At 40.9% G+C, this 27,231-nt stretch overlaps 1 protein-coding gene across 1 annotated transcript in view; it reads left to right on the forward strand.

Moving 5' to 3' along the window:
* The window catches only part of PTH2R (parathyroid hormone 2 receptor), a 79,985-nt gene extending 53,289 nt beyond the window's left edge, over positions 1 to 26,696 (forward strand). The window contains exons 9-13 of the mRNA XM_036253259.1: positions 3,422 to 3,488; positions 15,358 to 15,452; positions 22,003 to 22,141; positions 24,439 to 24,480; positions 25,929 to 26,696. Of these exons, the coding sequence (XP_036109152.1) occupies positions 3,422 to 3,488; positions 15,358 to 15,452; positions 22,003 to 22,141; positions 24,439 to 24,480; positions 25,929 to 26,324 (739 nt within the window). The 3' untranslated portion in view covers positions 26,325 to 26,696. The remainder of the gene's footprint in view (positions 1 to 3,421; positions 3,489 to 15,357; positions 15,453 to 22,002; positions 22,142 to 24,438; positions 24,481 to 25,928) is intronic.
* The last annotated feature ends 535 nt before the right edge of the window (positions 26,697 to 27,231 follow it).

The following is a 27,231-nucleotide window of genomic DNA, read 5'->3' on the forward strand; positions in this document are numbered from 1 at the left end:
AAATACAACCAATACTAGCTCTAAAACAGCTACAGTAATGTAAAAAATTAAAGTTAGATCATGGGGTTCCTCTGTACAAAATATTGATTCCTACCTTACTCAGAATAAAATCTTGAGTCCTTTAGTGTTCAATCTGAGCAATAATTGTATTAAGGGGTCATTTTATATTTATTTTACATATAAAATAAAACTGTATTACCACATACATGCATGATTTCGAAATTGCCTGATTTGATTTCTCATGAAATTCAGCGTAAGTTTGTGTGGTTTTTCTTAAGCGTCATCTGACCTATGTATAGTGACATGTTACAAAGCTCAGGGAGAGAGAGCAGACCTGAGCATCTCCAAAGGATGGATGAGGTCCCCACTCATGTCTCTTACATGTGAGATTTACCTTTTTATGATCTGGCCTTTCAAAGCTAAAACTCTAAAATTCTCTACATCTTAGCCAGTTGGACATAAACCGCTCAGACCTAGTTTTAGAAGATACTCTAAACTCTAATAAATATACAAAGGAAGGCCTTTTCAGGTATAAAATCCATATCAGAAGTGTTCTTTGACTATAGGATAAGATAACTGAGTAGTTTAGATTGGACAAATGAACTTAAAAATTGAATCTTTCTGTTTCTCTTTCTTTTCACTTACAAAAGCTAAAACACCTTACAAGGTACTTTATTATCTTCTTTATGCTCATTCAAAGGAGACAGATGCCAGCAGGAAAGGTGGGGCCTGCAGTGCAAAGGGCCCAGGAAAGATCCCGTTGGTTGCTCCTAGGAAATCTCAAGGCACCGAGGGCTTCTTCTACTCTGATCAGATTGTCGGTTGTGGAGACGGTGCAGCATTCAATTAGTACAATTCCCTAGACCCCCTAGCAAAACAGCGCATCTCCTCTTTCTAGTCCTGGCTACAGGAAGTCCTGCATCTAGTCAGACCTCTGGGGCTCATGCTCCACCATTCAGAACCACATTTTTACTGACATTCATTCCTGTATTTCCCAGAGCATTAAAAATTTATTTTTAAAATCTGAACAATGAGTACTTTCTGGGTCATGTTGACAAACACAGTGTGAGCTGGGACATTGAAGATTAATGAAAAGTAAAGCTTAATAGCTTTTTCTTTAAAAAAAATCGGAAATTTCAGTTGCCTCTTCTATCGAAGGGCAAATATGAAACTTTGCCATTGAAAATGACCAAAGTCAAGTTTTCCTATTTTTAGAGGTAGCTGGTTTTGCCCTATTTCCAAATACGAGTATTTTGTAGAGCTGGAATTGAATAATTGAATTCCATGATGAAATGTCATTGATGCAAAGAAAGAAGATTGTGGATATATTACCAAATATCAAAAAAAAAAAAAAAAAAAGTTATAGACTCCAAGAGTCTTATAGCTGGTGCATCAATGTTCATTTTATATTTGTACAATATGAGCCACTTTCCTTACGGTAGAAAGCCTTTCTAGGGTAGTATGATATATGTTCTATACAACTAGGTAACTTAAAAAAAATTTTTTTTCTTGTTTTGATGAATAACGTAAACAAAATAAATGCATGCAAATAATGCTAGAAAATGTCTAATGTGCAAGTCTAAAATGTCCTTGTTTTGGATTTCCATGTCATTCAAACTTCAAATCCATTGACTGCAGATTTCGGTGTGGCAGAATGACACTGGTCTAGGGTCTGGCTTATTTAACTCTGGTACATGCTTCCAGTGGAATGCTGTGCTGCTGAGCTCTCTTTGTACTGCTATGGGAAGAAAGATCAAATATGTTAAAAGGAAATAGCACATTGCAGAACAGGATATACCTTGCATTTTTTGTTATATAGGGGAAAATAAGATGACAATATTTGTATTTGTGTATGCATAAGAAAACACTGGAAGCATATATAATAAAGTAATACAAGGTATTACCTATAAGTGGAGGGACAGGGGCAAGGTTAAATAGAAATATGGGGGGACTGAGATGTCTCAATATCTGTCTTTTTATAGAGTTTGGCAGTTCGGTATTTGAAATGAGAATGTATTGCCTATATAAAAAAATTAAAATAAAAAAATATGTAGTTACTCCATGTGCACTGAAAAGGTTTTGCCTTCAAGGAATAGTTGAAATAATTTCTTATTATCCACACTTGTTCATTACATTGATCATTCATCATGTAGAATTAAAAATTTATCATTGTATCCCTAAAATATTTGTATAAGATTTCGTTTACTATTACCACAGTCAGTGCTGGGTTTTGTCTAAGGAAAAAGAAACCGAAGGCTTTTATTTATGTATCTTTAATTTAAAAATTCTTTAAAGTTCTACATTAAAGTTTTCAGTGGAACTAGTTTTCATCAACTCTATGCTAATTATTCTAATGGAAGAAGACCTTTACTACATACCAGATTGAGTGAGTTTGAATCAAACTTACTTTGAATTCAATTAAATCCAACAAATATTTATACCTACATGCTAGGTATTATTCTAGGCACTTACAGTACAACAGAAGACAAGAATCAAATGGTCCCTGCCTGTGTAGAATTTAAATTCTAGTTGGGTAGGGGGAAGTAGAAGATAAATATAACAGGTAAATTGTATAGTGTTTTCATTAAATACTATTAAAAACTAAATTTTAAAAATTAAAGATGACATTATGCTTCTTATACCAATAGAAATGAGCACCTGTCAGAGATTTTTTTTTAACTCACTAATTAATGATGGAACCAGTAAGATATTATAATTGGTTCAAAGGAGAAATAAAAGAATCATGTTTATATTTAAAAAAATGAACACTGAAATAAATTCACAAATAAATGCAAACACTGGTCAATATTCACAGGACACTGATCAATTGTATTCCAGCGAACACAGCTGATTTTCATTTCTATGGACGAAAGTCATTCACATTCAGTTTTCTATTACATTCCTATCAATAAGGATCATTCCCATTGTTGTAGGTTTTGTACTGCGTTCCTCTGAATAAGAATGATTTGTGTTATTGTCATTGTTCTACAAGTTGTGACATTATAAAATTGAATTGCTGTAACTTCTGAAAGTGATAATAAAAATAAAAATACCAGTCTCAGTGCTAATACATATAAAATATCAGTTGTACCACACGTAGACTAATTTTTGTGTGGCTCTGGAAATGTGATTTTGACTCTTGTCACTATAATAATAATTTACCAGTTTTATAATATTCTTTAGCTAATGGTGTAGAAGCCAATTTACATTACACATTGCACATTTTGTCCCCACTGGTTGGGTGCTTTATGAGATTTTTTTCTTTCTGCCTATTTGTTTCTTAAAAGCTCAGGGCTGGATTTTTTCCTAAACCTTAAAATAAAATATTACTTAATTTTCACTGCCTGTTTGCTTAATTTTACTTAATATTACTTAATTTTCACTGCCTGTTTGCTTTGCCAATTTCTTTTTCCTGTCTCAGGTGCTGGGACCTTAGTGCTGGAGACATCAAGTGGATTTATCAAGCCCCAATCTTAGCAGCTATTGGAGTAAGTCTAAAAACCTGGATAATTTATGTGTTTTTAGATTTTTTATGGCTATCTTAGAGAGGAAGAGAAAGAGAGAGAGATAGAAACATCAGTGTGAGTGATACATTGATCAGCTGTCTCTTGCACGCCCCCCACTGGGGACCCAGCCTGAAACCCCAGCATGTGTCCTGACTGGGAATCGAATCGGGACCTCTCAGTCCATGGGCGGACACTCAGTCCACTGAGCCACACTGGCCGGGCAAAGCCTGGATAGTTTAAAAAGAAAAAGGATGCATAATTAAGTTGCTGCTAAAGCCCAGAGAAAGTTTGTCACTGTGGTAGGAAGGATTAGGAAACTCCTGTTATAGTAGCTGCTGCGGGGAGAGTCTGGGTTGGAGCTCAGACCCTTAACTGTGGCTGACATCTGCTGAGATTCTGACTTGCAAAGTGAAACAGTGAGATAATGATAGAGGCTCTAAAAGACTCACCATTGTTGAAGAAGAAATGAAAATGATTGTACACTTAATAATTTTGGAAGGAAACTTAGGTAGAAAAGGCCATTTCCATCTTCTTGAGCTAAAATTATGACAGCTCCAAGGCACCGCCGGGCACTGTTTTACGTGCTTTATTAGATCAGTTTTTCTAATCCTCCCCATCACTCTAAACGAGGGAACTGCCCACGGTCACACAGCTAGTAAGTGGTGGAGCTGGGATTCTAACTTCAGGGTCACCCTCTCTCCCCAATGAGCTCCTGCACTTATAATAAAATCTAACATCCCTGATACTCTAGAGAAAACCTGTCACTCATGCCTGCACCCCTCTGCAGCTCCCTCAGCCACCTTGCCTTCCTTTCAGTTCCTGGAACTTACCCAGTTCTGTCCCTTTCATTCTGCACTGTACCCCTGCCAGGCTGGGCGCGCTTCCTTCTCCTCCTCGCTGTAAATGCCACTTCACTGCGGTCTCCTTGAGGCCCCAGTCCAAGTTGTCACCGATTATAACCTGCAGAGCACAGTGAGGGTTTTCCTTCCCAAGATCATCACGACGTATAATGCTTCTAATTGTTTGTTGAATACCCATCATGCCCACTACCTTGCAAGGTTAAGTGAACAAAAACCATATTTAAAAAAAACAAAACAAAACTGTATTCCTAGTTGCCTAGCAAGTTTCCTGGCAAATAATGGTCACTCAGTAAATACTTGTCAAAAAAATAAAACATACATACAAGTGAGATATCCTGGGGAACGCCAGAGGAAAGGGGATGGAAATAAGAGCTCAGAGCCAGTGTAACTGTAGAACTTCTGAGTCCATTTCACGCAACCTTTTCACTTTCCTGGAGAAGGAACCCGAAGCCCACGCGGGACAGGGCACATGGCTACTGTGACAGAACAAAGGCTACAACCCGTGCCATTGACCATGTGCTTTTCACTTGCATTCCAAAACATGTCAGCATTGTTTCTTGCCTGATAAAGTCAACGAAAGTAAATAAATAAATAAGATTGTTTCTTGAATTCATGGAAAAGGACCTTTCCATCTTTATAGCAATATTTATAGCGTTTTTATATACTAACTTCAGGATAAGTGCTTTGTTTTTTAGGCTTACATTACATGTAGCATGGTTTTATGTGAATTGATAGACTCCATATATGCTGTCAAAAATTATTTGCCAAGAATTTAAAATGCAAGTTGGATCCCGCATTTAATTATGGCTTTGGAAATTATAATAACATAGATTTTATTAATTGGATTTTATATATCTGGGAGTAAAATGTGGTAAAACGCAGTCAGAATTTCTAAGCAAAACAAATTTAAGAGAATAACGGAGTTTGTAAAGGTTGAGTATTTATAGGTTCCAATTGGAATATGTCATAATAAAATAATTGAATTTTAGACATAATCACAAACTTCAGTACAAATTTGGAAGGAACCACTTGATTTTGGAATCCTAGAATCTAAACTTGTAGCACTATTGTTTTCTGTGTTTTGTTCACATGTTAAAATTGTGTTGAAGAGAACTATAGTCATTAGAAAACAGTAATTTTTGTTATTCTGAAAATGAATCTCTCCGAATATAACTATTAATTATTCACCTGAAACATCTTGATATTGATTTGAGGATGATTAGAGAGTGAGAGAGAGAGGAAGGGAGAGGAAGAGAGAGACATCGACTGGCCGCCTCCTGCATGCCCCCACTGGGGATTGGCCCACATCTGGGCATGTGCCCTGACTGGTAATCTAACCGATGACCCCTTGGTGCATGGGTCAGTGCTCAACCACTGAGCCACACTGGCCAGGCTTGAGGATGATTTAAAAATTTTTCTGTATAACATCAAAATATGAGAGGAATGTTTCCTAACTGATAACAGAGCATGAAGTTCGTTTTGGTCCTGGGCCTTCCAGAGCATCCTCAGAAGAAACAGGATGTTCTACCTGAAGAGCAGGAGAAGCAGCGGGCGGGGCGGCGTGGTCTAGAAGTGGTAACGGAATGGGTAGATGTGATGAATCCTGACCAAGCAGGGCACTGCCCCCTGAGACATGAGGACCTGCGTTGGCACTGGTGTCCACTAAGAAAGACTATAACAGCTGAATAGCAATAAACCACAGACATAGCATATAGACTGGGAAATTGAGCAGACTTGCTCATGAGTACTTTGGAGACGGCCTTGAAGATGCTAATAATATGGGGTGGAGAGAGGTTTGGTACTAGCAGAAATAAGAGATCTTGAATTTATAGGTTAAGGAAAAGAAGAAAGAGGAAAACTCTGTGGTATTTGCCCTAATTATTTCCTTTATCCTGTGTTAGTCTGCTCCGTCCATCCATCCATCCTTTCATCCACCGTCCACTGATAGGCAGTCAAATGGTCTTTCTAGTCGCTCCTCAGTTTCATTCTTACTGAAAAGTCTTTTCTTTTGTCCCTTGAAAGAGTTAAATCTCTTACTTCCTATTCATCATTTGATGAATAAATATTTTTGACTGCCTTCTTGCTTCAGGAAATGTCTCAAAATCTTTTTTGCATAACCCTCAAACAACCGTGAGGTAGGTCTTTTCATTGTTTTCAGTTTTAGTCCAGGAGAAGTTATATAACTTGCTTAGGGTTACACATTCAGAGAGTGCTGCAGTGAGGGTCAGACCCAGCCAGGGGGGTCCAGAGCCTGCAGCTTTTACTGTTAGTGGTGATAGGATGTAAGCTGGGCCAGTGTTCCCCAAGGTGGGCACATACCTGGTGCATGAGAGGATTTAGGTGGTACGTGAAGGTCACTATGTAACATTGAGCCATATATTGAGAACATTGGTCCCTTTCCAACCCTTCTGAACACACCCAGGAGAAATTCTCCTTTTGGTACTGGTCTTTAACACAGCCCTAACGTGTGGTTTGTTTCTTTGGGGGTGGCATATGGGGGACAGGCAACCCAATCTAGATAAAATTCCTCTGACTTGTTTCCATTCCATTTATTTTTGCCTCTTGTTTATAGCAGCTTCTACTGGTTTTTCACTTATGTTACTGATCTGGAATTTAAATTTCAATACTTTAATAAAAGTGGATTGTTTAAAGAAAACATTAAGTAAATAATAGTAGGTGAATAATTGATAAGGGAAAATCATAGTGGTGGCACCCTAAGTAACTGTCTTTTGGAGAACACTGAACTAGGCAAATTTCTTTAACAGTGAAATTTGGGATTATAGCAAATGGTCTGATCAACATCACCAGTGAATGGCCCCATGGTTATGGGAAGCTAGTTATGTTTCATGTGATCATGTGATCAGGCACTTTTAAGAGTGTATTGCACCCCCCCCCCCACACACACCCACACAACCAAAAAGACAATAACAATAACAACAAAAAATAAAAGTAAAAAAAAAAAAACCAAAGGAGCTCACAAGGAAATGGAGACAGTAATTAAAATGCAATACACTTGTGTTTTCTGATGTAATTATGAGAGCTTATGGTTAGCATTATAAATGTTGATGGATTTTAGAAAAATATGAGGCAATTGTAAGTTACTTCTTTTTTTGTCGATTTTTATTGGTATATTTACTTATTTTTAGATATTTATTATGATTCATAGCATCGCTGTGTACCCTAGCTAAGAACTAACCTCTGTGTTCAGCATATAATTTGCAGTGTGTGTCATGGGCTTCAACAAAGGCCTGAAGGTCTAGATCGAATGACTAACCAAGTAGCATCTCCCGAGGCCGTTGCTTGCTACTTTGAGTGCGTTCAGTAGAGACCTCCAGATTTTCAGTGGTTTATCTTATAAATTATTTTTTCCCCAAATCCCTTGTTTTTCCTTCAGAACATCTGAGGGAATTCTGGAAGAGGGAATAAGATAGTACTTCTAATGAAGGCCATTTAAAATATATCCAGTGAGCTTTGTAAAATCGGGGAAGGAAACAGACAAGGCCTAAGCTTCTCAGCTGCTGTTGAGTCTGATTCATTTCCCCCATTTGTAATTAAAGGAGCCCAGTCAGGAAAAACAAGGGATGGGGGTGACAGGGATGACTGTGAGAGAGGAAAGTAAGATGGATAAACTTCAATCTAATCTTTGACGGAATTGCAAATACCAAATTGATTTCCTCCCCAGAGGAAGCTTGCCACTCCAGAATCCTCCCCCCGCTTTTTAAACCAGTCACATTTAGAACTTCAAATGAAATGAAAGCTTTATAATTTACCACTGATGCTGTCTCTAGTTATAAACTGAATTCCAACTGATAAAAATGAGCTCCATATTTGTCTTCATAATCTATCATATTGACAGTAAAATTGTAATAGTTGGAATAGATTAAGGATTTTATGATCTATTATCTATTATTTAAATATTCAATATTTAGCATCAATATGCCTATAAACAAAGCAGAAAGGTTTCTTCCGTTCATGATATTGAAAAGTGTGCCTATATGTGGAGTGAGATGTGGCGTATTCAGAGGGTCTCTGAGGGGAATACATGGCCTCCCTCTTTGCTGCTCAGAGGTATAAACAAGGGCTGGGGAGAACCAAAGCAAAACCCGTATAGCTTCTGGAGGCTGGTTTGGAGGGTATGATCTTAGATCTGCTGGCCAAGTGGACCTGTTGAAGACACCGGAATGAGTCACGATCTGCCCACCTGAGAGAGACACCAATTTATCCTCACTCAGCCTAAGCTCATTGGGTGAAGCAAACATTTAAGTGTGACAAATGCTACGGTGGGGTTGGAGTGTCAGGAATAGCTTCTGAGAAGAAGCGACATTCAGCTAGAACTTGAGAATAAGCTAACCTAGTATGGGCGGGAGAGCAGAGGGAGGAAGACGATCCAGACAAAGATGATTCTAGGACAGAGTTTCAGAGACGGCCTGAGAAGTGAGAGATTTCATGGGTGAAATTTTGAGGTTTTTTTTTTACCCCCAGAGGAGAAATAATCTTATTCAACTGTTTAATGAAAGGCATTCTTTTTGTTTTTAAATTTTTTTCTTTATTGATTTTAGAGAGAGAGGGAGAGAGAGATAGAAACATCGAAGAGAGAGAACACCGGTTGGCCGCCTCCTGCACGGCCCCCCCTCGGGATCCGGCCCACAACCTGGGCATGTGCCCTGACCGGGAATCGAATTGGTGACTTCTTGGTGCATGGGTCGATGCTCAACCACTGAGCCACACCAGCCGGGCTCTTTTTGTGTTTTTAAAAATATATTTTTATTGATTTTTAGAGAGAGAGGGACAGAGAGAAAAACATCAATGTGAGAGTAAACATTAATCCATCCTTACTGGGGATGGAGCCTGCAACCCTGGCATGTGCCCTGAGCAGGAATCAAACCAGCAACCTCTCAGTGCATGGGAGGAAGCCCAACCGACTGAGCCACACTGGCCAGGGCAACTTGTTGTTTTTGTCGTTTTTAAATATAAAACTCATTAAATGATCCTCTAGAGAGGGCATTGAAGTAAAAGTGGGTTGATGAATATTGTTGATTGAAACATATTTAAGACTAGTCTGAAGAAGAAAATTATAAGTGTTTTAAGACCTCGTATCTTGTATGTGAAAGCGAGTTCTCCAAATGAAATTTTGAGTGGTTTTCAATTCATGTAATGTTTGTTTTTATTTGCATTATTTAAAAACCATATTTGCATAAAATTCATTCGATGTTCCTTGCTTCAATTCTAATGAAAGGTCATTTTATTCACCTTTTCTATGTTTTATTTCTTTGTTTAGTTTTACCAGTAGTTTTTTTTTTAATCCTCACCCGAGGACATTTTTCCATTTTTTGTTCAGTAGAGTGGGAGGGAGAGAGAAGAACAGAGAGAGAGAGAGAAACATTGATGTGAAGGGACACATCGAGTGGCTGCCATCCGCACGACCAACCAGGGCCGGGGACAAACTGCAACCGAGGTACGTGCCCTTAGCGGGAACCAAACCCGGGTCTCTCCAGACCGCAGGCCGACGCTCTAACCGCTGAGCCAAACCTACCAGGGCAGTTTTACCAGTAGTTTACCTGAGGTGTATCTTCAAACAAAATTTTTCCTCCATGAAGGTCACATAGGATATGTAAAAACTTTAAATGGCCCTGGCCAGTTTGGCTCGGTGGTTAGAGCGTTGGCCCACGGACCAGAGAGTCCGGGTTTGGTTCCCGCTAAGGGCACATACCTCGGTTGTGGTTTGTCCCTGGCCCCGTTTGGGGTCGTGTGAGTGGCAGCCACTCGATGTGTCTCTCTCACATCCATGTTTCTCTCTCTCTTCCTCTCTCTCTCCTTCCTGCTCTATCTAAAGATAAATGCAAAAAAATGTCCTCGGGTGAGGATAAAAACAAAACAAACAAAAAAAACTTTAAATGATTTTCTCTTGAATTATTACTTATTTTATTTTTTTAATCTTTATTGTTGAATGTATTACAGTTGTTTCTCATTTTTTCCCCCATTGACCTCATCCTCCCCACTCCCGCCCCCCTCCTGCCTTTTCCCACACTGTTGTCTGTGTCCATTGGTTGTGTATATATGCATATAAGTTTTTTGGTTTATTTTTTTTCCAACCCCCAAACCCCCTTCCCTTTGAAGTGTGTCAGTCTAGCAACCAATTTGTTCTTAATCCCTTCACCTTTTGCACCCATTTCTCCAACCCCCCTCCCATCTGGCAACCAACAAAATGTTCTCTGTATCTATGAGAATGTTTCTGTTCTGCCTGTTCATTTTGTTTGTAGATTCCATTGTCAGTAGATATGTGTTCATTGCCATTTTGTTTGTTCATTTTTTTTTTTTTTTTTTTTTATCCTCACCCGAGGACATTTTTCCATTTTTTGTTCAGGTAGAGTGGGAGGGAGAGAGAGAGAAAAACATCGATGTGAAAGGAACACTTTGAGTGGCTGCCACCCACACAACCGACCAGGGCCGGGGACAAACTGCAACCGAGGTACGCGCCCTTAGCGGGAACCGAACCCGGGTCTCTCAGGACCGCAGGCCGACGCTCTAACCGCTGAGCCAAACCGGCCAGGGCTTGTTCATATTTTTTATCTTTTTCTTCAAAAAGACCCTTCATCATTTCATACAATAATGGTTTGGTGGTGATGAACTCCTTTAACGTTTTCTTGTCTGGGAAACTCTTTATATGGCCATTGATCTAAATGACAGCTTTGCAGGATAGTCATCTTGGTTGTAGGTTCTTGCTTTTCATCACTCTGAATATTTCTTGCCACTCCCTTCTGGCCTGCAAAATTTCTTTTGAGAAATCAGCTGACAGCCTTATGGGAACTCCCTAGTAGGTAACTAGCTGCCTTTCTCTTGCTACTTTTAAGATTCTCTCTTTGTCTTGAACCTTTTGCCTTTTGATGATGATGTGTCTTGGTGTGGGTCTCTTGGGGTTCATCTTGTTTGGGACTCTCTGTGTTTCCTGGACTTGTATGTCTGTTTCGTTCACCAAGTTAGGAAAGTTTTCCGCCATTATTGTTTCAAACAGGTTTTCAATTTCTTGTTCTCTCTCATCTCCTTCTGGCACCCCCAAGATGTGAATGTTGGCACGCTTGAAGTTGTCCCAGAGGCTCCTTACACTATCCTCATTTTTTTGGATTCTTTTTTCTTTTTGCTGTTCTGATTGAGTGTTTTTTGCTTCCTTATATTCCAAATCGATGGTTTGCTTCTTGGCTTTACCTACTCTACTATTGAATCTGTGTAAATTATTCTTTATTTCAGTTAGTGCCTCCTTCATTTCTGACTGGTCCTTTTTTATGCTCTTGAGGCCCTCACTAAGTTTGCTGAGGTTCTCACTAAGTTCATTGTGCATCCTTATAAGCATTATTTTGAACTCAGCATCTGTTAGGTTGCTTATCTCCATTTTGCTTAGTTCTTTTCTTGGGGTTTTGTTCTGTTCTTTCATTTGGGACCTGTTCTTTCTTTGTCTCCTCATTTTGGCTGCCTCCCTGTGTTTGTTTCAGTGTATTACTTAACGAGAGGTATGGGGCTAGCTGAGACCAGATGCTGCTCGTTTGAAAGAATTTAGGAAAAACCTGAAGCAGGATCCAAGACAGGCCAATCCTATGGTTAAGCAAGTGGCAACAGCTTGGGTGGGCCTGAAAGTTGGGCAGGGCGGGGCCTCAGGGAGTCAGCAGGGCGGGGCTACCAGTGTGAGCCAGGTTGCTGGAGTCCCAGATATGGCTTCTGTCTGCCGCCCCAGGGAAGGGCTCACCAAAGGAACAAAGGCCTCTGACAGCACATTTGTCCCAGAGAAACCCCCCTCTCCAGCCCTCGCTCCAGTGCCAAACAGCTCAGTTCTTCCCTGTGTGTCTCTGGCGCCCCTCGAGCTGCCTCCCCTCCAAGCCTAGAGGGAGCGAGTCCCATAAGTCCGTGCGCGGGCCCTTTAAGGAGCTGCCTGAGGCTCCAGCCCCTCAACCTCCCTGAGCCTCAGTTCCTGCTGGCTTTCCATCCAGAAGTGATGGGGATTCTCTTCCTGGCACTGGAACCCTGAGTGGGGCACCTGGTGTGGGATGGGGACCCCTCAGTCCTCAGGAAGGACCTTCCCAGCAGAGGTTTCCTCCTGATTTTTATGTGCCACACGTGGGTGCGGGACCAGCCCATCCGCCCTCCTACCAGTCTGGATGTGGCTGCTGCTTTAATTCTGTAGCTGTAGGACTTCCATTCAGCTCAACGTAAGGCGGTTCTGAATGATGGTTGTTCTGTAGTTGTAACTTTGATGTGGCTGTGGGAGGACGGATACCGCATTTCTAGAATTATTTCTTCATCTTAAAAAAAAAAGTCACCAGAGCTTCCTCTCAGTTTTGTTCATTTTCATTCCATTTGCCCAGTAATTTAATGTCATTTTCCCATCTGCCCGCATGTTTTTCTTATTAGCACAGGATTTACATCTTCATTGACTAGTTCAGTTTATCATAGTTTTTCTTCAGGAAGATAAATAATCTGCACAATGACTCTCAATTCCATGCCCTCCATACAAGCATCTTCCCCTTCATCGTACAAATCTCTGTTCTTTGTCCCTCCATTTGGGAAGATTCTTCAGGGGTTTTCTAAAGACATTCCGGAGTCTGATCTACTGTTTGCTGTTTCTATATTGGTTTTTAACCTTAGTTATATTTTAGATTCTTTACCATCTTTTCTTCGTGCACCAGGCACTTAAAAAAAAATCTTGTCTCCATGTCCATCTGCTATTCACAGTATTCTGTGGGCAGTGGAGTGCAGTGGTCGAGTCCAGCTGGTGTCCAGGGTGCATGGGCCTGGCTAGGGCTCTGCCATTTGCTGGCGGTGCGACCGTGCGGAATTTGTACAAACTGCGACTCAGATGCCTCCTCTGTAAAACGGGGATACTGTGCTCATTTCATAGAGCTGCTGGGAAGACTAAGAGTTAGTTTATGTAGAACACTTAGAATAGTAACTAGTCAGTGACTTAGGTTATAATCAACCTTTATTCTACTTTCCTAAATTACTCAGAATAATTATCTGGGATTTGAGCCAACTACGGTTGCATGTATCGATATATGTATGCATGTATGTATTTTGTTTACCTATCATTTAAGGCAGCAAGTTCTACTCAGTTTTAGTTTTCCTTAATTCTTTCTATTATTCACTCCATTGTCCTTGAGTGTATCTTCTTGGTTATTACGTGCACTGATGCACTGGGTGTGTGTATCCTCTTCAGTAAAATTTCTGGGATTTTTCAGTGTTTACTTAGTGTGGCCTGTGACCTGAGGACAGAGTCCCTGGTCATGCTCATTTTAATACGGATGGAGTTTAGGGGTGGCCCATCTGAAACCATCTGTAATTCTTCCGATTTGCAGGACTAGGGAATGACAATGCCAGTTGCCAGCTGCCGGCTCTGCCAGCTCCAGCTCCCACCCCTACCACTTTGTCCTTCAAACAGCAGGTACACAGATCCTTCCCACAGCTTTGGTCTCTGCTGCATGGTACTGCCGAGGACTGTAGTCTTAGGGGGAGAGGAATTCCTGGGGCACGAAGTAAGCTTCACCACTCAGGAAATAGCACTCGTGTGAGATGAGCAGCTTACCGTCCCCGTATTGAAAAAGACTGTGTCTGTGAGCCAGGTGTTGTAGTGAGTGGGGATGAGTGCAAATCTTCAACTCCCATGTTTTGCCTTTATTTCTTTATTTATTTTTAATACTCCTTAACAGAAGGTATAAGGTGGTGGGTAGGAATTCACAATACAGACTTACATAGACCTGATTCAAACTCCAGCTGGTAGCTGGGTAGCTTAGGTGAAATCAGTTCATTTCTTTGAGCTGGAGATTCTTCATTTATACAAGGTGGACATAATAAAAATACCTGTCCCTTCTTCATGTGAGCATTTAAACCAGAGAGTGCTCAGTAAATGACAACTCTTATTGGCCTGAAAACACCCTTCTTCTACCAGCTCACAGCATACCTCTGTCCTTTCTGCAGGGCATGGGGCTCAAGACCCCGCACCCAATTCTTAGAGAATACTGTGCAGTTGGTGAGAGGTGCCTACAACTGGTTGGGTGGCAAACAAGGTGGCAGGGGCTTCAGGGCTGATACAGTCAGCTGGATCAGGGAGTGGGGCACACAATCACCCAATAACCCAAATTCTCCAAATTCCAGAGATGATTGAAGGCTCTGCAAGACAAGTTGTCGCCATGACTGCAGCACTTGTGGGTCATCCCATGTGGCTGCCAACACGAGCCCACTCTTGGCAACGCACATTCCCATTCATACTAAGTACGAACCTTTCCGGACTGCAGACAACTCCCTGAATGAAGGACCCAAGGCTCAGGCTTCTACTTCCTTATGACCTCAGACCTGCAGACCCTGTTCTTTTTCTTCATTTTGAATCTCTTCACGGATCCTTGAGGCCCTCGGACGTAAAGGGGCTTATCTTTCCCTCCATTTTAAAAGCCAGAACTTGTTTGTTTCTGGTGGTGCCTACACCTATAATATTTCAAATTCAATTGAATTGCCTACATGGGGAGCCTTTTTTTATACAGCATCTTATTTGCCTTAAAAATTCTTGTATATTTCACCCAATATTTTTTATACATTATGAGAGAGACAACATCCCCCAAACAACTCTATTATTTCTCTCTCTAAAAATAGAGACAGAAGCTGAGACTTCATTTCAAAAGAACAGTTGGTTATGTTTATATAATAACTATTATCCTTTGTCCTGCCAGTGTGCTATAGGACTTGACTTGCTCTTTGGTTTGGAAATTCCCTGTGGATTCTGGCAGATCACCCCCTCGTAATTTTAGTTTCCAGTGCTGTTAAAATTTTTTTCTTTGTGTCTTTATGAGGGCAAATCAAGAGTCACTAGCTTTTCAATATCTTATCTCAGAGCCCCTCACTGACAGTTAAGGAATTTTCAGTCTTGAAATACAAAGAATTTCAATTTATGCAAATTTTATAAACATCTTAAAGACAAACTTAATAATTCTTTGCAATCTTATCTTCTCTTTCAGCTGAATTTTATTCTGTTTCTGAATACGGTTAGAGTTCTGGCTACCAAGATTTGGGAGACCAATGCAGTTGGGCATGACACAAGAAAGCAATACAGGTAATTCCAGGACAGGCATCATTCAGAGGACGTATTTTGGTTACAATTTAGTGTAAAGAACAGATATCAATTGATATGAAATGTCTCTAAGAGATTAATTTAAATGTGTATTTTTGTTTGGTTTAATTTGTGTTTTATCAGAAAAATATATATGTTATACTTTTTAGGGAAATGTTAATAACCCAAAACTTTTCCAATATGTTTAAATTTGGAGTATATATATTTTTTGTTATTAGTAGATTGGGATTTTCCTAGAAACTATGTGTATCCCCCCACCCAATCTCTTATTGATGACCTTGGCAGACACTTTTATTTGCATTGTTTTGTTGATGTTGTTTTTTTTGCAGACAAGGAAGCAAGGATTTATTAAGGAGATGGCGCCATGCCCAGGGTCTTAGGTAGCTCACACTCAGAGATCTTGCTCTTATTTCATTCTTAAAATAATATATCAAAACTGAAAAGAAAAAGAAAAACACACCAAGAAAGTAGATTGCTGTATTGTTTTCAATCTTTCCATCAAATTGGCGTCTACCAAATATAAATTTTTAACTTTCAGACGTACTGATTAAGGTCCATTATTCCATCTTTCATAAAGAAATGGGCAAATTGAACATGATCATTATCAAACTATATTAAGGGTGTGTCTATTTCTTCCAATGATTAGTTTGAAAATTCTGGATAATAGTGGCCTCTATCCAGCTGGATGCATATAGTCAACAGTCAGGTGGATTTGGATTGTTCTTTTTAAAAAAAAAATTTTTTTCCTTTACTGATTTTAGAGAGAGAGAAAGGGAGAGGGAAAGAGATAGAAATGTTGAGCGAGAACATGTATTGGCCACCTCCAACATGGCCTCCAATGGGGATTGGGCCCAAAACCTGGACATCTGTCCTGACCGGGAATTGAACTTGTGACCTCTTGGTGTATGGGTTGACACTCAACCACTAAACCACACCAGCTGGACTTGGATTGACCTTTATGTTCCCCAAACATGTAACTACTTCTTTCTACCTTGGATTGTTCTGAAATACTGTCTCAAACACAGAAGGGAAGAAATCATAGTCAGCATTTTGATTTTCTCTCACAGGTGTTCTATACGTTCTTTGTTGAATCATTCCCCTTAAGCGTTTAGGCAGCATGTACTGTTAGGCAGCTATAGATTGGAGTCTAGAATAGGACACACAGCCTGAACAAACCAGCAGCCACTAGCTCATTATTTTCAATGTACTGCAAGTGATAATATTATAATATAAATTGTGCATAAGAGTCTACAGTGAAAGACCTTTGCTATTGTAAGATAGTTTGTCTCATGCCACATCCCACTGGTGAAGATAAAAGCCAAAGGATGCTAGAACAATGGAAAATATAAATAGCCTTTCATACTTCTTCAGAAAGTGAAAAAGTGCAGTGGTGTTGGAAAGCTGCTTATCTCTTTAGTTCTGAATAAAAGTGACCTATTTCTGTAGCTCTCAATGATGGAAACTTGTATTTTCAGTGAAAAATTGCCCAAGAGATTTGAGCAACTCTGGAAAGAACAAAGGGTGAATTATCTTAAAAATAGGATAGCCAATATTTTGAGTTTATTCATAAGGATTATTTTTCAGAATAATTGAAGAGAATAATTTATCTAGGATTAAAGTAATCTAGAATTCAGAATTAATTTAAAATAATCTGGTACCCAGAAGTTTCTTAAATTTGAAGCAATTAATGAGTATGTGGTCTAGACTGATAGTTGTCAGGGCAATTATTTTTCAGCCAAAATACATTTTGTTCATAGATGAAACATATTTATTTTTAATAATGTCCAAAGTTGAGCTACAGATAAAAATGTAATGGGAAATGACTTTCTTTTTTTGGAGAGAAAAATGTAGGAACCTATTTGGCTGGGATTTGGGAATTCAATTCTGTATGCAGTTTCTGAGGCCTTAGATCGTCAGGTTTAAATAACTTCTCACTTTTAAACAAAGAGACTTAGGAAAATGTAACCCGTGTTTCTGTCCCAGTGATAGTCCTTTTAAGAGGCTTAATTAAATCTTTAAATTTACACCCACTCATTTTTGTACCTTTAAACTTATATTTCATTTGGTTATTACCTTTGTCAAAGGTAATATTCTTGTTAAACTAAAATAATGAAAACTATATTTCCAAATGGTGGCATCTGAAACAGTTTTTAAACACATTTCAGTGCATATTACTGTTTAAAAGACTGAGGGCATCTTTCAGAGCAGAGAGAGTGTCCAGGTGAGCTTGCACACACACAAAGAAAGACTTTTTTCTTTTTTACATTACAACTCAATTATTTTGCAAAGTAAGCAAAGACAGCCAGGACTGGAAGAACATGAGAGAGATGAAAAATGCAAGATACGGTGGAAAAGAACAGATAAATGTTTTGGCTAATTTAGATTTCCATTCACTATTACACAAAAATCATATTTAATATTTATTTTTTGGAATAAATCCAACCAGAACTTATTATGCAGCATGATACTAAGGAGGACAGATTTTAAGGCTGAATCTACGATTAACTGTGTAACTTTGGGTGATGACGTTTGGGCTTTTCTGAGCCTCTATCTTCACCTGGACATGGGGTCATTAAAACACTCACACATGGTTGTTCTCAGAGAAAAAGATAGATAAAGATAGAGAGACAGAGATAGATAGATAGATAGATAGATAGATAGATAGATAGATAGATAGATAGAGAGACAGACAGACAGACGGACAGGGAGTTATATGTGTAGGAAAGAAGGAAAGATTAATTCAAGGCCAGAAGGGATTAAAAAGGAAGAAATGGTATTTTTTTTTTAAGCTAAGTTGACTCTTAAAAGACAAGTAGAGATTTTTCAGAAATTTTTAACTGTGGAGAGATGAGCTAGGGAGAGATATTGCAAGAATTGGGCATCTGTTTTCTACACTGAACGCTGAATCCAACAAACCATTTGACTTTTTTGTATTCCTCTCGTGGCTCTGCTCTTAGACCCAGAGCCACCACCATGTGTCTAGCAAGCCAGAGGGCCACTTGCAGTTTTGCATGTCTGAGTCATCTCATTAGACAGCTGTGCCTTTTCAGAGAGCTGGGCTGCAGAGATGTACAGTGTGCATCGGTGACCAGATGGACCCCGAAACAAATTAGTGCCCAGGATGGTTGAATAATTTGATATGTGGAAAAGTCCATCTTTATAAGTGAATAGACAGATAGATGACACATTGGCCTAAGATACACTACTACTTTGACTCATTCACTGTTTTTGAAGGATACATTTTAAAAGAGGACATAATAATAACTCTTATACAAATATAAATGAACACATTTCAGATCTATTATTTAACTCATTAATGAAGGAACTGGTTAGATATTACCTATGTCTAAAAGAGAATAATGAATGCTGAAATGAATTTATAAATGGATGCAAATGAGCAAACCTTGTTCATATCTACAGGCCTATCATTAGTGGCATTACATTGGGAATAATTTGCTTTTCTGTGGACAGGAATTATTTGAACTGCTATGATAGGGAGATTTCTAAGATAACCCCCAAGATGCCTGCCTTCCCTGGTATACATACCCTGTATAATCCCCACCCCCACGCTTTTCCTTGCATGTGGGCAAGACCTGTGATTGGATAGTTTCTCCCTTGATTAGGTAACACTGTAGGGCAAAGGCGATGGGTCCTGTGATTAGGACACTTTATATAAGACTCCATGCTGGCATCCTGGAGAGAGATTCTCTTGCTGGCTTTGAAGAAGTAATCTGACCTGTTGTGAGGGCCTATGGCTAGGACTGAGGACAGCCTGAGGGAAGTCTGTAGGAACTGAGCGACCCCAACAGCAAGGAACTGAGCTCCGCTAGCAATCTGAATGAACTTGGAAGAGAATGCTGAGGGCCAGATGAGAACGCAGTCCTGGCCAGCACCTTAATTCCAGCCTGTGATTCCCTGAGCAGAGGACCCAACTGCATCCTGCCTGGCCTGGAGGCCTAGAGAAACTGAGAGATAACAAATGGGTTTGGTTTAAGCGACTACATTCGTAATGATTTGTTACATAGCAATAGACAATTAATTTAATTACTATCTTTTTTCCTACAGATTGACTACAACTCTAGAGAGCTGTAGCTGAGCCTAGTCAGAGACAGAGAGAGAGAAAACCTGAATGGCTGAGCTACCCGGATGGCCACTGAATTTTAGTACTTTGACAGCGTTTTCTTGCTCTGCGTTGACCCAGGCTGTCCCTAAACTTTTACATTTGTGATCATTTCATAGTGTGTTTGCTCTGCTTTAGTTTTTGCTTTAACCTAGTTTTTGGTTCCTAGGCGCATACAGTAGGAACAAAGCTTGATTTGAAAATAGTGTCCAGGGGGATTTACCCATTTGTGTTAAAGGAGGAAACACAATTTTCTTTTCAGATTGATTTTAGACCAGACTTCCAAGGTTCTGAGTAGACCACATTAAAACGCCGTGAAGGTAGTCAGTGTGTCCTGCCCATACTGCATGTGATAAAAGAGGGCACTCGCTAGCCAGGGTTCGGGAGGACAAGCACATCCCAAAGAGCCTCCGAAAGTTGAAAGGATTAGTTAGGTCTGAGAAACCCATTGTCTTATCAGGAATGCTACCTTGAATTAAATGGATGTAAAGTAGAATTTGCAATTAAGTGGACTGTAGATGACTCAAGGTATGAGATATGAGGACTAGGAACAGCATAAGAGAGAGCCCACAGGCTGCAGGGGAGACTGGATGTGAGGCAGATCAGATGGCCCTGAGCCAAGAGGAGCAGATGGTCCACTAACTAAAGAGAGACCAGAGAGGCAGAGGAGAACCATGTGGAGCAATGTGCGACTCCACGTATCTAAATTCGGCATTTCCATATGATTTCATGGGACAGTCCAGCTCGTGCAGGAGCTGAAAAGATCATTATAATAGGACAATGGATGTGTCTGGAAGAAGATCCCTAGTAAAGCCTTGGACGGTTAGAGCACTTTTGGACTTTTGGGCCCTATTTCCTCATTTTAGAGATAAAACTGAACCACGATCACACAGGGAGCTAATGGCAAATCTGGAAACTGAATCCAGTTTTCTTTAGACTCAGTCCAGTGTGATTGCTACTTGCCTACATAGTTTATCTCCAAGAAGAAAATAAGTAAGAAAGTAAAGTAAGTAAGTAAGAAAGTAAGGAGGAAAGACTAGTGAGAAAGGGAGAAGGTTCCAATTGTTTGAGATTACCAAGGGCATAAGTGATTCACAGAGAAAAAGGGGTATCTGAGAAAGAAAGAAGACGACAGATCTGGCCATTTCTTGGATAAAAAGTGCAAAAGACAAAACAAATAAAAAACTAAAACAAGAAATAACCAAAACAAACACCAGAAAACGATGAGATTGGATGTACTGGCTACCTATTGTAAAAATGAGTTACCACAAACTTAGTGGCTTAAAATAACACACTTGCTCTTTCACCGTTTCTGTGGGTCTGGGATCGGCCTAGCTTAGCTGGGCCCTTTTGCTTCTGGGTCTCGTACAAGGCTGCAATTAAGATGTCAGTCAGGGCTGCAGTCTTATGTTAAGGTCCGACTGGGGAAGAATTCACTTCCAAGTTTATGTGATGGGTGGCAGGATCCAGTTTCTTGCCAGCTATTGGCCAGATGCCACCTCTCCTAACCACAAGGGCTTCTCAACAGAGCAGCTCACAACATGCTAACTTGCTTCACTGAACCAAACACAGGAGAGAGTCTGCTAGTAAGATGAACATTACAGTCTTATGCAACATAATCACAGACGTGACATCCCATCATCTTGGTTGTACTTTATTCATTAGAAGCAAGTCCCAGGTCTTGCCCACGTTCAAGGTGAGAGGATTAGCAAGGCTGTAAATACTAGGAGGTGGGCATCACTGGGGGCCATTTTAGAGTCAGCCCATTAAACTGGAAAACCTAGGATTCCTCCAAATACGCAAGAAAATGTATATAGAAAGGCAGTTAAAGGAAATAAAGTAAAATTGATTAGCTTTCAACCTCCACCAAATCCCAGAATGAAACCTAGAACTATAAACAATTTGAGATGGATATTTGATATAGACCGTGGAGAGAAAGTGACTACATGTAGCTCATAAGAAAATATGAAATGATAAATGGACAGCCGAGTGTAAGAAGAAACTAGGGAAGAGCTGATCTTAAAACGAACAAAAGCCAGCATGCTGCCCGAGAAAGTAACGACAGTTAACATAGATGGAGGTAATGCTTAAGTCTCAGACACAGAAGTTAAAGAGGACTGGGGACAGAAACAAAGGCATTTCACAGCTTCATGAAAATAGTATCCTTTAAACAAGAAGAGCAGAAGTGAGGTTAGAGAGACTTAGGAGATAATAGTCATGGGAAGTAAGAATAACCTACGTGGTTTAGTATAAAAGTCACAGGACGAGGAGGGAGGGGAACCCAGCAGCGGCTGTGGCTCCAAAGAGGTGAGGAAAGTCAGCCCTGTTAGCTCTGCTGTTTCCCCCAGCAAGCGGTCTCTACCGAAAGGCACTGCGAGACGGTCAAGGAAAAGGGTTTGCATTCTCTTTCAGGAAACTCGCCAAATCCACGCTGGTCCTGGTGCTGGTCTTCGGCGTGCATTACGTTGTGTTCGTGTGCCTGCCCCACTCCTTCTCGGGGCTCGGGTGGGAGATCCGGATGCACTGTGAGCTCTTCTTCAACTCCTTTCAGGTAGAGGGCCTGCTGTTAACTGGGTTCTTGTATTTTGCTCCTCCACCTCCTCGCCCCTGCCCTTGCAGCCTCTTTCTCTGCCTCTCTCTGGCTTTCACGCACCTGTCTCCCAAGGGCCGTGAGAAGGTGCTTGTCCATCCCGCAGAGGTCAGGTTACCCTGTGACCAAGCCTGGGTGGCAGACGAGAAAGTGCGCTGTCAACGGTGTGCCACCTACAAAACAGTGACCCTGCGTGTGAGCGGAAAATGAGTGAAAGCAAAAAAAAGGAGAAGGCAGGGAAGAGGAAAAAAGGAGATAAAACAGAGAAAGAGGTGACTTCTATAGATTTTATTTTGTTTCAAAATAATGGCATCGTCCGTCACATGGATTGCTGCAGATGCCCCCTGACCCTTATGGGGTATGTATCTGTTGCCACCTCCTGCCGCCTTCAGTCTCGTCTCCATAAATAGTCTGAAGAACCTTAAAAATAGGTTGATTGTGTCACTTATCTGACAGAAGTATCTGGAAGCTTCCTATTGCACTCAGAATAAAATCCAAATCCATTCCCTGGCGTGGCAGGGTTCCTCAAGCTCATTCCTGCCTCAGGGGTTTGTACTTGCTGTTCCCTTTGCCTGGAATGTTCTTCCCCTTAATATTCATAAGGCCTGGCTGCTTCTTGTCACTCAGATCAGCTTAAATGTCACCTCTTCAGAGAGGTCTTTATTGAGTCCCTTATCAGATACATCTTCATTCTTCTCTGTCAGCACCGCTTGTTTTTGCATACCCTTATCGTCTTAACATTTTTCTCATGTGGCTATTTGCTTATATTTCACCCCTCTGTATTTCCTTCTAGAACGTAAGGTCTAAGAGAACAGGGTCCTTGTCTGTCTTGATTAGACTGTTTATCTTTGGCACACTGACCACTTTGCATTGTATAAGTTCAATAAATATTTTTGAATGAGTGAAAAACAGTTTGTCTTTTCACCATCTAACACCCTATGTTTGTAGTTTCCAGCATTCACAATGTACAAATGTCTCTTACCAACCAGGGGATATTCAGTGATCCTTGAGTGGCAACACAAATGACGGGAATATAATAGAAATCAGTTCTTTGTGTATCTTGGCATGTTTGATTCAGTTGCTTGCTCGGTTCAGCTGACACCAAGCAAAGATCTCAGACAAATTTATTTTATTTTTTATTGTTGAATGTATTACAGATGTCCCCCTTTTCTCCCCCACTGACCCCTCCTTCCTTTCCACGCTCATCTTCCTCCACTTTCCCCAGCCTAGTGTCTGTGTTGATTGGTTGTGCATATATGTATATAAGTTCTTTGGTTTATCTCTTCCCTCCCTTCCCACCCCCCATCCTTCTGAGGTTTGTCGGTCTATTCCCTACTTTTATGATTCTGGATCTTTTTTGGTCGATAGCTTATTTTGTTTCACAAATAAGTGAGATCATGTGGTACTTGTCTTTCTCTGACTGGCTTATTTCACTTAGCATAATACTTTCCAGGTCCCTTCATGTCATCTCAAAGGATAAGATATTGTTCTTTCTTACAGCTGCATAGTATTCCATTATGTACATGTACCATAGCTTTTTTTTTAATCCTCACCTGAGGACATGTTTTTCCATTTTTTTTGGTTCAGATAGAGTGGGAGGGAGAGAGAGAGAGAGAAAAAAAAACATCGATGTGAAAGGGACACATCAAGTGGCTGCCACCCACATGACCAACCAGGGCCGGGGACAAACTGCAACTGAGGTGCGCACCCTTAGAGGGAACCAAACCCGGGTCTTTCTGGACTGCAGGCCTATGCTCTAACCACTGAGTCAAACCGGCCAGGGATGTACCACAGCTTTTTTATCCACTCATCTACTGATGGGCACTTGGGCTGTTTCCAGATCTTAGCTATTGTAGATAGCATTGCTATGAACATAGGGGTACATATATTCTTTCTGATTGGTGTTTCAGGCTTCTGAGGGTATATTCCTACAAGTGGGATCACTGGGTCAAATGGAAGTTCAATTTTTAATTTTTTGAGGAAACACCATATTGTTTTCCATAGTGGCTGCACCAGTCTGCATTCCCACCAGCAGTGTGCTAGAGTCCCCTTTACTCAACATTCTCATCAGCATTTGTCATTTGAGGATTTGCTGATGGCCCCCATGATCTCAGACAAATGTAAAGCCAACTTAAAGATGTGAAAATATTAGGAGAGCATAATGTATACATTTTTCTGAAGGAATAAATTGACACGAGACACTGTAATGCTGTGGTCTTCGTGAATGGTCAGCACCTAACGTGCATTTTTGTTTCCAGGGTTTCTTCGTGTCTATCATCTACTGCTACTGCAATGGAGAGGTAGGTTCAAAGGAAACCCAGACATCTCACAGGTCTCCATCACAATGGGACGCGAAGCTTTTCAGGATTCCCAGGAGTTACAGGACAGATAGGCAGGGAGAGGAGAGATATTTTAATCATAAAGTATTTTTAAAAATGTTTTTTATTGATTTTTTAGAGAGAGAAGAAGGGAAAGAGAGATAGAAACATTGATGAGAGACAAACATCGATTGGCTGCCTCCTGCACGCCCCCTTGTGGGGATGGAGCTTGCAACTGGGCATGTGCCCTGACCGGGAGTCGAACCAGGATCTCTCAGTCCATGGGAGAGCGCTCAATCCACTGGGCCTCACTGGCTGGGCTAATCATAAATTATTTTGAGAAAGTAAGAATTCATTTTAATAAGCTAAGGTCAATTCAGTTATAAACCCTGATATCAAAACCAACTTGTTGGAATGCAAATTGAGACTTGGAAGGATGGTGAACTTCATATTCCAGTTAATGTTTAAATTTATTAATCAATTTCAAGGTCTATAAGAAACTCAAATATGTATTCTTGGGCCAAATCCATTAGAACACTTGGACATTTTTAATAAATGTTTTCATTGATTTTTTTTTAGGGAGAGAGAGAAACATCGATGTGAGAGGGGAACATCGATTGGCCGTCTCCTGCACGCCCCCTACTGGGGATCGAACCTGCAACTGGGCATGTGCCCTGACTGGGAATCGAACCAGGACCTCTAAGTCCAGGGGGCTACACTCAATCCACTGAGCCACACCAGCCGGGCCATTTTGACATTTTTAAACTACAATGTTTAAAAATGGTGGGATAATGTGGTGTGGTGGGATAATTTCTGTTCGTCTGGGAGTTGAACTGTTCTTTCAGGTGACATCAGCTTACCAGGTTTGCATTCTCCCATGGAACTTGCAAATGAGCTTCCTTCCGGAAAGTGGCACTAACAACAGGGTTGACTCTCCAGCTGAAAGAATGGAACCCCCCCCCCCCGCCCCCCATTGAGAATGCATTAGGTGCTTGCTTCTCGGTGTACACTCCTCCTTCCCGGTCCCCCGGTCAGTGTGCCCCTGCACGGTGACAGAGTGGAGGTCACACTTCAGGTTGAGTCCCCTTCCTGCCCTTCCTCAGCCACAGCCACAGCTTATGTCTTTCTCCTCCAACCCAGTCCTCTTTGTCCTCTCCCACAAGTCTATTGGCTGTATTTCAGACTTTATTACAGTACTAACCTGGGACAAATCCCTCTACCTCCCTGTCAGCCTCAGTTTGTTCATCTCCAGTAATAACACCTTCTTGGAAGTTGTTTGAGGCTGAGAGAGAACATGCCAAGTCCCTGGCACAAAGTGGTCTCTTAATGAATATTACCACTGTCACTGAAGCCAGGGCAAACACTCGTCTAACAAAGCCTCAGGGTCTCCCTGGCGGTTTCTGATGCACGACGTGGTTCTTGCGGTTTAGGTTCAGTCGGAGGTGAAGAAGATGTGGAGTCGGTGGAATCTGTCCGTCGACTGGAAAAGGACGCCCCCGTGCGGCGGCCACAGATACGGCTCGGTGCTCACCACCATGACGCACAGCACCAGCAGCCAGTCGCAGATGGCAGCCAGCACTCGCATGGTCCTCATCTCTGCCAAAGCCACCAGGCCGGCTGGCCGGCAGCACGACAGCCACGTGACTTTACCCGGCTATGTCTGGAGTAACTCAGAGCAGGACTGCCAGCCACACTTGAGCCAGGAGGAGACCAAGGAAGGTAACAGGAGGCAGGGAGAAGAAGCTCCAATGGAGGTGTCTTCCAGGCCAGTGGAATGCACCCCAGAACCTGGAGGAAGCAAAGGAGAAATAGAGGATGTTCTGTAAATCAACATCTGTGGCTTGAAGAGCTGGTCCATCGGGTTGTCCGAGAGCTGATGGTCCAAGAGTTTGGCTGTCATCCCTCTGCTTGAGCCCCAGAGCTGAAAATCCAGGGTTGAAGTGTTTCTTTACAAAGTTTCCAGGCTCCATGAATTGGCTCCATAAATACTGAGGCTACAAAAGGAGAAGTGTCACCGGCGTAGTCTATCACCTTATTTTGGCATCTGATTCTCTTCTAAGTTGATGTGTGGTACTTGCTCTGCGACTGTTCATTTTTTCTGCTACATTTGGGTGGAAAACGTTTTAATTGCTTGGCTTTAGTTTTCTCTTATAAATGCTATGCCAAGTGTGATAGCGATCATTTAGTACGTGTCATTTCCTTTTAGGAAACGAAGCCTCTCTCTTTCTCTTTCTCACTTGAATGTACTTCTAGCACTGCCTTCATTTTGTCTGTGTGTAGGAGCAATTAGGGCCTGAAAATGTGTGTTGAAACATTAAAGATCTAAGAACAAATACATACTGGTGTGTAAGTTAGCTGGACTTTGATAAGGTAATACATTGATGGCAGTGAAACTTGTTTCTTTCTAGGAACCAGGAAAGTCGCTTAAAAAAGAATATTGCATATAGTCCTCCTTTTGAATGTCCCCTCAGTGCCCAGCCACATCTCAGGTCTTCTCTCCTTTGTAAACCTTGACCTGTCACAAGGTTTTCTGTTGGTGAGCTTGTATCTGCAAACTAATTTTGTTTGTAATCATTTATATCGATCGTAAATCACACTGCATCCGTGCTTTTTCCTTCTTTGTTCTATTACAATATTACAAATGGCATGTGGGATAAATTAAAAGTTGGTTTTAAAAATACATTTGGGTCACTTTTTAGCATTTTCTCTCAGCATCTCAGTTTGTTTTGAGGA

Source organism: Molossus molossus, unplaced genomic scaffold, assembly GCF_014108415.1.
Source record: "Molossus molossus isolate mMolMol1 unplaced genomic scaffold, mMolMol1.p scaffold_m16_p_11, whole genome shotgun sequence".
Taxonomy (NCBI): Eukaryota; Metazoa; Chordata; class Mammalia; order Chiroptera; family Molossidae; genus Molossus; species Molossus molossus.